Here is a 13231-nt window from a genome sequence, read left to right as displayed (position 1 = left end):
TCCTTCTCCAGGGAATCTTCCCAACCCAGAGATTGAGCCCGCATCTGCTGCATTGGCAGGTGACAGTTCTTTACCACTGAACCACCTGGGGCAGCCCGGTGTTTACAGTACCTGTATATACACATCTCTTAACATTTCACCTTAGACATCATAATTTTGATTGATACCTAGAAGCTCGATTTGAATAGTTCTTTTTATACAGCTTCCATCCTCAACTTTTTGGCTATGTGGAATGTAGTTAGAATAACTGTCTTCATGTCCTTTTCTGCCTGCCTAACATCTGTGTTAAAATCTGGTTTAAATCTGATTTGATGATTATTTTCTTCATTATGATTTAGGTTTTCCTCTTCTCTGCATGCCTGGTAGTCTTCAATTAAATACCAGACAAGATAAATTTATTTCATCCTGGATATTTGTACACCTATAAAATTGAGCTCTGTTCAGATAATCTTGAAAACAGTTTGATCTGTTTGCATCTTGCTTTTATGATATGTTAGGTGGCTCTGGAGTAATGTTCATTCTAGGGCTAATTGCTGCATCAATTGTAAGTTTTCCTAGTCTGGCTTGTGGGAATTAGGTACTCTCCAGCACTTTCCTCCTTTTATATGGGGGGTTAACTTTAGTTATTAATTCTAAATTTTATTTAATTTTCATCAGAGAGCACGTGTTAATCACTCAGTTGTGTCTGACTCTCTGCAACCCCATGAACAGTAGCCCACCAGGCTCCTCTGTCCATGGGATTCTCCAGGCAAGAAGACGAGTGGGTTGCCATTCCCTTCTCCAGGGCATCTGCCTGACCCAGGGATTGAATCTGGGTCTCTTACATTGCAGGCAGAATTTTTACCTCTAGCCACCAGGAAAGTCCAGAGAGCATGGTATGTGCTGTTTTTCTTGGTTCTTTTTCTCTTTAGTTTGTGTCCTTACTAGTTCACTTTTACATGAAAAGATGTATACTGTATTGAATTCAGAGTTTTAAGGGTAAAGTGCTAATTGTGTGTTCAAATCTTATGCATAGTTATTAGCCTTACCTTTGCTAAATATGAGACAGATGTGTTAAAATCTACCATACTTTTAAAATTTTTATCTATTTTTAATGAAAGGATAATTGCTTTACAGTATTGTGTTGGTTTCTACCAAACATCAACATGAATCAGCCATAGGTATACATACGTCCTCTCCCTCTTGAACCTCCCTCCACATCCCACCCCTCTAGGTTGTTACAGAGTCCAGGTTTGAGTTCTCTGAGTCATTCAGCAAATTCCCATTGGCTCTCTGTTTTAGGTATGGTAATGTGTGTTACCATGTCACTTTCTCCATACATCCCACCCTCTCCAAAATCTACCACACTTTAAGTGACGTTGCTTTTCCTTAGATAGCTGTTGGTTTTTGCTTTTTATATTTTATAACTTCATGCAGAATTGAAGTGAAGACTTCCTGGTAAATAGAGCTTTTTGTCAAAATAGATTCAGTTCAGTTCAGTTCAGTCGCTCAGTCATGTCTGACTCTTTGTAACCCCATGGACTGCAGCACACCAGGCCTCCCTCTCCATCGCCATCTCCTGGAGTTTACTCAAACTCATGTCCATTCAGTCAGTAATACCATCCAACCATCTCATCCTCTGTCGCCCCCTTCTCCTCCTGCCTTCTACCTTTCCCAGTATCAGGGTCTTTTCAAATGACTCATTTCTTTGCATCAGGTGGCCTAAGTATTGGAGTTTCAGCTTCAGCATCAGTCCTTCCAATGAATAGTCAGGACTGATTTCCTTTAGGGTGGACCAGTTGGATCTCCTTGCTGTCCAAGAGACTCTAAAGAATCTTCTCCAAGACCACAGTTCAAATGCATCAGTTCTTCAGCACTCAGCTTTCTTTATAGTCCAACTCGCACATCCATACATGACTACTGGAAAAAGCATACCCTTGACTAGATGGACCTTTGTTGGTAGAGTAATGTCTCTGCTTTTTAATAAGCTGTGTAGGTTGGTCATAACTTTCTTTCCAAGGAGTAAGCATCTTTTAGTTTCATGGCTGCAGTCACCATCTGCAGTGATTTTGGAGCCCCCCAAAATAGTCCGTCACTGTTTCTGGTATTTCCTCATCTATTTGCTCTGAAGTGATGGGACCAGATGCCATGATCTTAGTTTTCTGATTGCTGAGTTTTAAGCCAGCTTTTTCACTCTCCTCTTTTCACATTCATCAAGAGGCTTTTTGGTTCCTCTTTGCTTTCTGCCATAAGGGTGGTATCATCTGCATATCTGAGGTTATTGATATTTCTCCCAGCAATCTTGATTCCAGCTTGTGCTTCGTCCAGTCCAGCGTTTCTCATGATGTACTCTGCATATAAGTTAAATCAGCAGGGGGACAATACACAGCCCTAATGTACTCCTTTCCCAATTTGGAACCAGTCTGTTGTTCCATGTCCAGTTCTAACTGTTGCTGATATTCTAACTGGTGGTCTGATATTTCTCTTTATGAATTTTCCACAGTTTGTTGTCATCCACACTGTCAAAGGCTTTGGCATAGTCAGTAAAGCAGAAGTAGATGTTTTTCTGGAACTGTCTTGCTTTTTCGATGAACCAGCGGATGTTGGCAATTTGATCTCTGGTTCCTCTGCCTTTTCTAAAACCAGCTTGAACATCTGGAAGTTCACAGTTCATGTACTGTTGAAGCCTGGCTTGGAAGATTTTGAACATTACTTTGCTATGTGTGAGGTGAGTGCACTTGTGCGGTAGTTTGAACATTCTTTGGCATTGCCTTTCTTTGGGATTAGAATGAAAACCGAGCTTTTCCAGTCCTGTGGCCACTGCTGAGTTTTCCAAATTTGCTGGCATATTGAGTGCAGCACTTTCACAGCATCATCTTTTAGGATTTGAAATAGCTCAATTGGAATTCCATCACCTCCACTAGCTTTGTTCATAGTGATGTTTCCTAAGGCCCACTTGACTTCACATTCGAGAATGTCTGGCTCTAGGTGAGTAATCTCACCATCATGGTTATCTGGGTCATGAAGATCTTTTTTGTGTAGTTCTTCTATATATTGTTGCCACCTCTTCTTAATATCTTCTGCTTCTGTTAGGTCCGTACCATTTCTGTCCTTTATTGAGCCCATCTTTGCGTGAAATGTTCCCTTGGTATCTCTCATTTTCTTGATGAGATCTCTAGTTTTTTCCATTCTGTTGTTTTCCTCTATTTCTTTGCATTGATCACTGAGGAAGCCTTTCTTATCTCTCCTTGCTATTCTTTGGAATTCTGCCTTCAAATGGGTATATCTTTCCTTTTCTCCTTTGCCTTTAGCGTCTCTTCTTTTCTCAGCTATTTGTAAGTCCTCTTCAGACAACCATTTTGCCTTTTTGCATGTCTTTTTCTTGAGGATGGTCTTGATCACTGCCTCCTGTACAATGTCACGAACATCTGTCCATAGTTCTTCAGGCACTCTGCTGCAGTCCATGGAGTGGCAAAGAGTTGGACATGACTGAACGATTGAACTGACCCAGACTTAGGGTCTATGGGCTCTATGGTAGGGTTAATGGTGAACTCCAAGAGCATTTACACTAAGGGAGCCCTTACTGGCCTGATCCTGCCAGTGCCCCTGTCCCCATGCCATCCCATGCCTCCATAGGCAGCCCTCCAACACTAGCAAGTAATTTTGGTTCAGTCTCCTATGGGGTCCCTGCTCCTTTCCTCTCTGTCTTGGTATGTGCAAAATTTTGTTTGTGCTCTCCAAGACTGGAGTCTCCCTCTTCCCCAGGCCCCTGGAAGTCCTGTAATCAAATCCCACTGTCCCGCAAGGTCTGCTTGCATGGGGATTCCCAGTCCCTTTATCAGATCCCCAGGCTGGGAAACCTGGGGTGAGGTCCAGAACCTTTGCAACAGTGGGAGAACTTCTTTGGTATTACTGTTCTCCAGTTTGTGGGTCACCCACCCTGCGGTTATTGGATTTCATTTTATCGTGATTGTGCTGCTCTGCCATCTCACTACAGGTCTCTTTGTCTTGGACGTGGAGTATCTTTTTTTGGTGGGTTCCGGCGTCCTCCTGTCCATGGTTGTTCAACAGCTAGTTGCAATTTTGGTGCTCTTGCAGGAGGAAATGAGCACACATTCTCCTACTCCACCATCTTCTCTCGTCATCTTTATATAATATTTTCATCTTGCTATTCTTCTGTGTTAGAACATTCTGAATAAGAGCACTAGGCTCTCTTCCAAGTATTTGTTTCTTTGTTTTGTCCTTTCTTTTCTTCCTCCATTTTCTCAGTTTCTTCTCACTTCTCATATATCCATCTCTTTTTAGAACTTGATAATGTATTACTTATTATTTTCCAGCCTGTTTGTGTAGTCCCCCCCCCTTTTCCTCCTACTTTTCTCTTCTGCTTTCCTCCTTATTTGTGCTTAACTCCATATTGTTTGTATCTTAATACTGTATTTTTGTGTTTCTTTCCCCTTACCTTTCTCCCTTCTCTTCATCCTTCCTTCCAATCTCCTTCCCTCCATATTTCCCCTTCAACTCCTTCCTGCCTTTCACCATTCCACATTCTTAGCGTCTTCCTCTCCCCTCGTAGCCCTTTTCCAACATCCCACTTCCTCCTTTCCTTCTTACTCTCTTTTCTTCATTTCCACTCCTCCCCTCTCTTGTTTTGAACTTGTATTTATTTTTATCCAGCATTTCTGTGTCTCTGCAATTGGAGAGGTTTTTGGTGTGTTATTCACCATATTGTTGCATCAGTTCTCTTTATTGTTATTTTAAGGAAATAATTTGCATTGTTACTTTATTGTTAGAAGCCGATTCCTTGTAGTACGCTTCATAGTTTAGTGTATTATAATGCCATCATTTGAGAAAAAGTTCTAAATGGTAATTTTTTTTTTTTAACAGGTGAGAAGGAAGAATGATGATATTGCAAAATTTGTTGAATTTTTGGTCTTCCAACTTGGGTTATGTGATAACTTTTATAAGGGAGGTATTAGTACAGGTGTTTGAAATTTAAGCTCAGGAACACTGGCTTCTAAACTGTAATTTTTAATAATGTATGTTACAGAGTTTAAATGTCTTCAAAGTATGTAGTAGGAAATAGGTATGTTAACCTTATTCATAAAAAGATCTTAAAGAGACATCTGAAATTTTATTTGTGAAAACTCAGTGAGGTCTGGAACTGTTTTGCCACTTGAAGTTAGTATTCCCAAAGGTCTTCAAAGCATTCCTAAGCCTGAGTCAGTTTTTTACAATCTCAGAAACTTCAATCTTAATTTATAGTTGAAATGTTTATTTGATTATTTTAAGGAACCTCTAGTTCACAAACAAATCAAACAAAAGTATTTCTAAAATTGGGGAAATTTTTGAATGTTTAACGCTTTTAAGTTCCAGCTATCAGTTTAGCACTATGCAGAGCACTCCCTCAGATTAAAATTTTGAAAAAAATATCAAAGGTTAAAGAAGCTAAGGTATGCTTCCTGTCCCCCAAAGCATCCAGCATCTATAAGAGAATAATATAATTGGCACTCCATCTTGGAGTGGTGGGTCTGCATCCTCAGATTCAACCTACCATGGATCCAAAATAGTTAGGGAAAAAAAGTTCTAGAAATTCCAGAAATCAAAACTTGAATTCGATGCACCCAGTCAGCTATTTATATAGCATTTATATCGTGTTAGGTTTTATAAGTAATCTACAGATTATGTAAAATGTATGGGAAGATGTGCATAAGTTATATGCAGATATTATGTCATTTTATGTATGGGACTTACTTGAGTATGTTTGGATTTTGGCATCTGATGGGTTCCTGGAACCATCACCTGCTGATACACAGGGACAGTTGTACCAGCTAATGTTACATAATTAGGAGCCATATTGACTGAAATTAATGGAGGCATTCACAGAAAGAGAAAAAAACAAGACCCATAATGGATTATGGTCATTTGACGGAGGGGGAGAAAGGTATTGGGTAGAAGTTTTTTCCGTAATCTTTCTTCCTGCTTTTCTTTTCTTTTTATATTTTCCTTTCTCTTGTGCTACTATTTTAGAGAGTTGTTTTTAAATTGGTGAAGCCTTCTTTTATATTATTCTTTTATATCTACCTATCCTTTTATATCCACTTTTTTTGTGTGTTTCTTCTCCTGTTTTCCCCGGACCATGTAAATTTTGTGAATTGATGAGCAAAAGTATTTTATAAAAGTTTTTATTTGCTAACTAGATCATTATAAATAAGACACAGATTTAAAAAACAAACTTCTTAATTTCAATCCAGTACTTTTTATTAGTATGTAGTTTCCAGGCTTTGTTTAACCTAGTATATGGGAAGGAAATAGAGGCTGTCTTGGCTCCTAAATTATGTTGCAAAATCTTAAGTTGATTCACGTTTGCTTCTGTTATGTTTTGATTTTTTTTTTGTTTTGCTTTGTTTTTGTTCTCATTTTCTTTTTTCCCTGGGGACATTAGTTTTGTTAGAAACATTAGTTTCAGGAAATTTAGTGATAATTATAGCAGTTTATTTCATTCTGATTTAATAGTTTTTTGTTATTTCAAACTACTCTATGGGGAAAATAGAATACTTTTCCTGTTTATTTTAGTTGTATGTGTTTTATTTTGGTATTCTTTAAAATATGTTTAACTAGTATTCAGTGACTATTATTCTTACCTTTGTTCTTTTCTTATTTTTCTTATAAATGTGCTAACACTGGAGGCTGAATAACATAGAGGTTAAGAGTATAAGCAGTAAGTCCAGGCTGTGTGTGCTATGCTTAGTCACTCAGTCGTGTCTCACTCTTTGAGACCCCATGGACTGTACCCTGCCAGGCTCCTCTGCCCATGGGGATTCTCCAGGCAAGAATACTAGAGTGGGTTGCCATGCCCTCCTCCAGGGGATTTTCCTAAACCAGGGATCGAACCCAGGTTGCCCACATCGCAGGTGAATTCTTAAGTCTGAGCCACCAGGGAACCCCAGTCCAGGCTGTGTTGAGTTTAAATCCATGACTCTGTTTCTCACTAACTGAATTACTTAAACTCTCTATGCCTGTTTCCTCATCTTTAGAGTCAGGATAATAATAGTACTTATTTCATAGTGCTGTTTTGAGGAATACAGGAATTAGTTTCTATAAAGAACTTAGAAGAGTGTCTGGCATATGGGAAATATTGTTTATGTTAGCTGTTACTCCCCCCCACCCCCCCAGTTCTCTGAAGAGTCACACAGATACTGTTACAGGTAGGAATAGAACCTGGGTGTTCTTATTCCAGTCAAGATGAAGCAATGCTGTTTTGCTTGTCAGTAGGTTGTGCAGTGTTTTCCGAGATACAAATTTCCGAGATACAAAGTGAATACAATAAAATTAAAATTATTTATTTATTTATAATAAAACACATTTGCATGTTCAGCACTGTGCTTAGGTTTTATAAAGGCTAAGGTAGACACACTTTCTGTCCTAAAGAAGCTATAGACTAATCCTGGAAAAGAGACAAGGAAACACTTGAGACATAATTACTTTCATGAGAGAATTGTAGAGAACAGAAGGAAAGAGAGAGGAGAGGGCATCCATCCCTTCCTTTGGGAGGGTGAAGGAAAAGGGAAATGGTCTTGGAAAACTCCATAGATGAGCTATCAACTTAGGAGTTATTATGAATATTCACAGGATAAGATAATATACCACAGAGAATTTAAAGTGCTATGTATATGTTGTTAATATTTAACTTTATACTGAAATCTTCTATTCAGCCTTAAAGCATTCCAAGAAATTAATTGATTTTTACCTTTAACTTGAGTTTACCAACAAGTAGTAGTTTATCCTATATTTTACTCCCAGGGTGTAAAAAAAAAATTTTTTTTCAAGTTGCTTTTTTCAAATTTGTTTATTATAGAAGAGACACGTGCTTTTTGTAAATGAATTTGAATAGTTGGAAGTATATAAAAGTTATTAATTCCTCCCCCTTTCCCCAACTTTCTCATTCCCTCTGAAAACAATAAAATGCATAAGTAAAGAATCTGCCTGCAATGCACGAGAGCCTGGTTTGAATCCTGGGTCAGGAATATCCCCTGGAGAAGAGAGAGGCTACCCACTCCATTATTCTAAGGCTCCCCTGGTGGCTCAGACAGTAAAGAATTCGCCTGCAGTGTGGGAGACCTGGGTTTGATCCCTGGGTTGGGAAGATCCCCTGGAGAAGGGCATGGCAACCCACTCCAGTATTCTTGCCTGGAGAATCCCCATGGACAGAGGAGCCTGGCAGGCTGCAGTCCATGAGGTTGCAAAGCATTGGACAAGACAGAGTGACTAAGCACAAGCAACTCTGTATCTGTATAGCTGTCTTGCTTTAAATGATAAATGCCTTTTCCTTAGTTTGCACTTGAGACATTTCATGACATAGCAAGGCTACTTTTTCCATTTTATTTTTATCAAAATGCTCAAAGCTAGCCAAAATGAATGAATTTTCTGATTTCTATCCTGTTTTCTTCATGTTTTTCTTTATGCCAAGAATGTCTTTCTTATTCAAAACCACCACATCATATCCAAATACCTTCCTGTCCGTAAAGATCTTTTCATATAATACATTCTCTGTCAAAGCTTTTCTTCTCTTCCCACCTTCACTCCTTCCTGTGTTTTCAAAGTAATTTTGTGTTAGTACCTAACACTTGCTGCTGTGCTGCTGCTAAGTCACGTCAGTCATGTCCGACTCTGCGCGACCCCATAGACGGGGGGCCCACCAGGCTCCCGTCCCTGGGATTCTCCAGGCACGCATATTGGAGTGGGTTGCCATTTCCTTCTCCAGTGCATGAAAGTGAAAAGTGAAAGTGAAGTTGCTCAGTCTTGTCCAACTCCTTGCAACCCCATGGACTGTAGCCTACCAGGCTCCTCTGTCCCTGGGATTTCCCAGGCAAGAGTACTGGAGTGGGTTACCATTGCCTTCTCTTGCTGCTGTGGATACAATTAAATGTTTAATTTTCTGTGCTTTGGACTACACTGACAGTTCTTATAACAGTATTTTATGACTTTTGTAATACTTAAATCCCTATTTGTAAAGCTGGCTGTTAGATATTTAAAATAAATGTATTTTAGTCATGTTTTATTATTCTTAGAAATACTGATTTTTAACTGTCTTGGGGAGAAGTTACAAAATGTAAGCTGTGAGTTGAAAATAAAACTTGGTTTGGTTCATGATTTTGGATGAATCTTTCTGAGACATTGTTTTCTTCAAAGATTATGATAACCTGATTTGGCCAGTTTTTAAAATTAAAACTAAATAAAATCTTTAAAAACTAAAGTTGTGAGAATAAGGTATAAATTAATCTCTCAAATATTTTAATAGACATTTAAGAGCAGTTCTTTGACATTTTTGAAGGAAACTTGCCACAGTAAATATTTGCTGAATGTGATATAAATAGTAATCACTAAAAATTGTTTTCATTTATTTTTCAGAGAATGCAGAATCCATTGATCTTAAACAGTTTTTTGACCAACATTTTTCACATATATATTATGTGTTTTTTGAGAATTTTGTTACTATTGAAGCTAGTCTTAAACAGAAAGGTAAGATGTTAAAATCAATCCTGGCTTATGCTGATGTTTCAAATAATTGTCATAAACATTCACTTAAAATAGACTTTTTCACATTGAAATTTTAGTATTATTTCACTTCTCCTCTCAGATGGCTTGTAGACACCCTGCTCACACTGTGGGTTAGTAGTATTAATAATACCCTTATTATTTTGAGAAGGCTTAGAGGATTTGCCTTTTCTCTGGTCAGATTTGTTTTCTCACCTTTACTCTGCCCTAGGGCCATGTGTAAGGTTTGAGCAGTCATTTTCATAATTTGATTTTTAAGAGCTCACTTAAGAGTTTGCCACAATATATTATTGTTTTTTAGACATAAATATGTAGAACCTAAATGTAATTGTCTAAAAAGAGTAGAAATGCTATGATATTGTCTACACATTGAACAGAATGCACTTTAAATATTTTATTAAAGAATCACTGAGAAAAAACTATGCCTGAAATATTTTAAGCTTTTTAAGTGGTTGTTGACATTGAGGACAAAATGATAATATTTAAATATTTTTCTGTAAAAATGTTTTAGGTCACAAGTCTCAAAGGGAGGAATTGGATGCTATACTTTTTATTTTTGAGGTACGTACCTACCTATGTAACTTTTTTCCCAAAATTAATTTTTGGAACATACAAAGGAATATATTGAATATTAACAAGCACTCTGAATCTGCCATGCTTTTTAAAAACTAAATTCTATTGTTTAAAAAAATTTCTGAGGTATATTTTAGGTACAGATAGAATTAATGGTTTTATGCATTTGAAGCCACAATTGGTACAATATTTATGGTGTTTACAAGCAATAAAAATTTTAATTTGTGTGATGTTTACACAAATGGAGAATTTTTTAAAGAAATTCTAAAATGTACTTGAGAGGATAAATTAATATAACTGTTATATACCTAAGGAGTTCATAGTTTCTGCTTTAACTGCTTTTCATTGAACACTTGTATAGAATAATTTTAAACATTTTATACATTGTTGTTCTACCACATTACTTTTTATTGGGGCAGGACAAGTTTGTATTGCTAAATAAGTAGAAGGAAATAACATATGATACTCTGTTAAAACTTCTGTTTTATTTTTGGCACAGTGATAAAAATGAGGGACACACATGCTTTTCAAATAACTCCTTGCTCTTCATTCTGGCATTCAAATCAAATAGTGATAGGAGTATTCCAATCTTTATTGAGAATTTTAGCAATCAGGAAACAGCCAGGATTAATTAGACCTTGTGTTTTGAAAGGCATAAAGAATTTAGAAATCAGTTTCTAAAGATTGAACTATTCTATTTACTGCTAATTAAAATTCAGTGTTTTGTATATTGACTATTTTGGTATGGTTTAGAAGAATTTAAAGAATTCGATCTTTCTCAGTTGCTGAGTTAGTCACAGCTTAAAAAAAGAAAGTTGTTTTTTTTTAAAGCATTCCAAAAGAAGTAACTGGTTTGATACCTAGCTCTGCAGTTAATTTTCGTTAGTCATTAACCCTGAGGAATTTGCTCATATTTACCTCCCAAAGTGTTTGCATTAATTGTTTACAAGGGGAATATTAAAGCATGGATATTTTGATAAAGAATAAAAAAGTATGTGCAGAGAAAAGATAATAATTCCTGGAAAGTATTCCTTCAGACATTCGTGAAACTATTTTTAGGAAATTGAGATAATTGACTAGTTAATAGAAGCTCTTTCAGGGTATTCCTTCTATTAAAACATAATCCTTATTTTTCTGTATGTAATATATACTGGTCATTTGTTAATCTGAACTGAAATGTTTGTCTATAATCCATCACTAAATATCATTAGGAAAAGAACTGTTAAATGTAGGGTTTTTATCTTTTGGAAAAAATACTTAACCTGTGTGCTGTTTTTGTACTTATGATGGTAACAATATCTGACTTCCACCTTTAGAGACTAATGATTTAAAAGATCAAGAAATTATCTAAAGAAACTGATTTCCTTTTTCTGAAATAAAGTGCATCATTGTGGAATGTTAATGACATAGGATTGATATTCTGTTTTCTTCTATGTAGTTAAGAGTGTACATGATTTCTTTCATCTTTATATTAGTGAATAAAAAGATGATAAAGTATAATTTAATAGTGATAATGTAGAAGTACTTTAGTTCACAAACTTGTCCTTTTAGTTTTCTATAATTTTAGCTCTTTCCATACCGCAATAAATATAATTATACAGTTGCTGGCTAAGTATGGGAGAAATGTAGGAGGACAAGGCTGTAGAATTTTCTGTATCTTATGTGGGAATAGCACCTGTCTGTGAAGAACTTTATAATTTCTTCATCATCCTCTTAGAAGGACTAGAGACAATTATCAAAAGGAAGATAGAGAAGTGTAAAAACAGGCATACCATTCTTTGAACAGAATAGTATGAAAGCACTAATTCTGGAAATAGGAATATGGAAGCTGGAATCTGTTTTTCCACTTTCTAACCTAAGCACATTTCTTAACCTGTTATGGCAAATGAGATCACTCCTTTTAGGATGGTTTTGAGGATTAATGAAATACCCTTTATATAAAGTGTCTATTGTTTAGCCCTTATGAACATTCAGTTAATGTTGACTCTAGTAATAAATATAGCAACAATAATAACAAATACCATTCAGCAAGCAGATGAGTATTGAGAACGTAGTTCAACAGCATAATAAGGCAGCTAGCTATTGAAGTAGAATAATTCATACAGGTGCAATATGTAAAGGAAAATAAAGACAAAATTTTGAAGATATTATATGTAAGAAATATTCCAAACTTGTAGAAGTATGTATGGGTTAGCTTAACCATAGGGCTCCTGAGTTTAAAAATTTTTTTCTCATACCTATAGCCATTATAATATGTAAGTATCTTCGGGTTCATGTGATTAATTTAGTACAAGTATTTGATAGCATTTTTGTGAAAGCAAAATATTTCCCCTCTTAGGCTTATCAAAATAGGAGAAAGAAAGAACTACGTGAAGAGAAAATATAACAGATATTAGTATCTAAAAGAATTTAGAACAGATCAGTAGTTGCCACAGAAAGTCTAAGAATAGAAAACAAGCCTTAAAAAATATAGTATTTATTCACTAAAGAGAAATATAATTTTTACATCATTATAAAAGATAAATTTCATCAATTTCCTGTTCCAAGACTTAGTTAGTATAGCTTGTTGTTTTCTGGAGTTTTCAGATACTGATCAGTATGCCAGTACTGGAGTAGTGCCACTACCATCAGACTAGCTCAAAGATGATTTTGTATTTGTAATACTAGCTTCTGCGTAAGAAACTCTTAAAGGCTTTGTGTAAGTTCTTTAATTTTTCACATTGTTGAAGATGTGGACTTGTTACTTGCTTTTCATACTTTTCTTTGTTTTATTCATATTGATTTTTAGAAAATTTTACAACTTCTTCCAGAAAGAATTCATCAGCGATGGCAGTTTCATAGTATTGGTAAGTAATATAAATACTATTTCATATTTGAAATAAATGATAATATTTGAACATATTCTGTAATGAGTTGGTTATTACTTGAAATGAGTTCATAGTTTATACTTTAGTAAAAATAAATAAAGAATACAAAATTAAACTTACTGGGAATATAAGATAAAAACATACATGAAGGCTTGTTAAGTTTCATAGTGGCATGTTAAATTTCTTTGATCCACCTGTTGTTACTGGGAATATGTTAGCAATGATGATAAACTATAAAGCCTAAAAATAAAAGTAGA

The 13231-nt window shown here is 35.9% G+C and overlaps 1 protein-coding gene across 11 annotated transcripts in view; it reads left to right on the top strand.

Annotated features, from left to right (window-relative positions):
• The window catches only part of RALGAPA1 (Ral GTPase activating protein catalytic subunit alpha 1), a 207685-nt gene that overhangs the window by 27924 nt on the left and 166530 nt on the right, over positions 1-13231 (top strand). For all 11 annotated transcript variants that reach the window (XR_008705596.1, XM_055556543.1, XM_055556538.1 and 8 more), the window contains exons 2-4: positions 9388-9498; positions 10046-10095; positions 12896-12953. Coding sequence is in view for 10 of the 11 variants with exons in the window: in XM_055556543.1 (XP_055412518.1) it covers positions 9388-9498; positions 10046-10095; positions 12896-12953 (219 nt within the window). In the remaining variant the exon portion in view is untranslated. The remainder of the gene's footprint in view (positions 1-9387; positions 9499-10045; positions 10096-12895; positions 12954-13231) is intronic.

Source organism: Bubalus kerabau, chromosome 19 (genome assembly GCF_029407905.1).
Source record: "Bubalus kerabau isolate K-KA32 ecotype Philippines breed swamp buffalo chromosome 19, PCC_UOA_SB_1v2, whole genome shotgun sequence".
Taxonomy (NCBI): Eukaryota; Metazoa; Chordata; class Mammalia; order Artiodactyla; family Bovidae; genus Bubalus; species Bubalus kerabau.
Note: the sequence above shows the minus strand (reverse complement) of the source record. Positions and strands in the feature narration are given on the sequence as shown.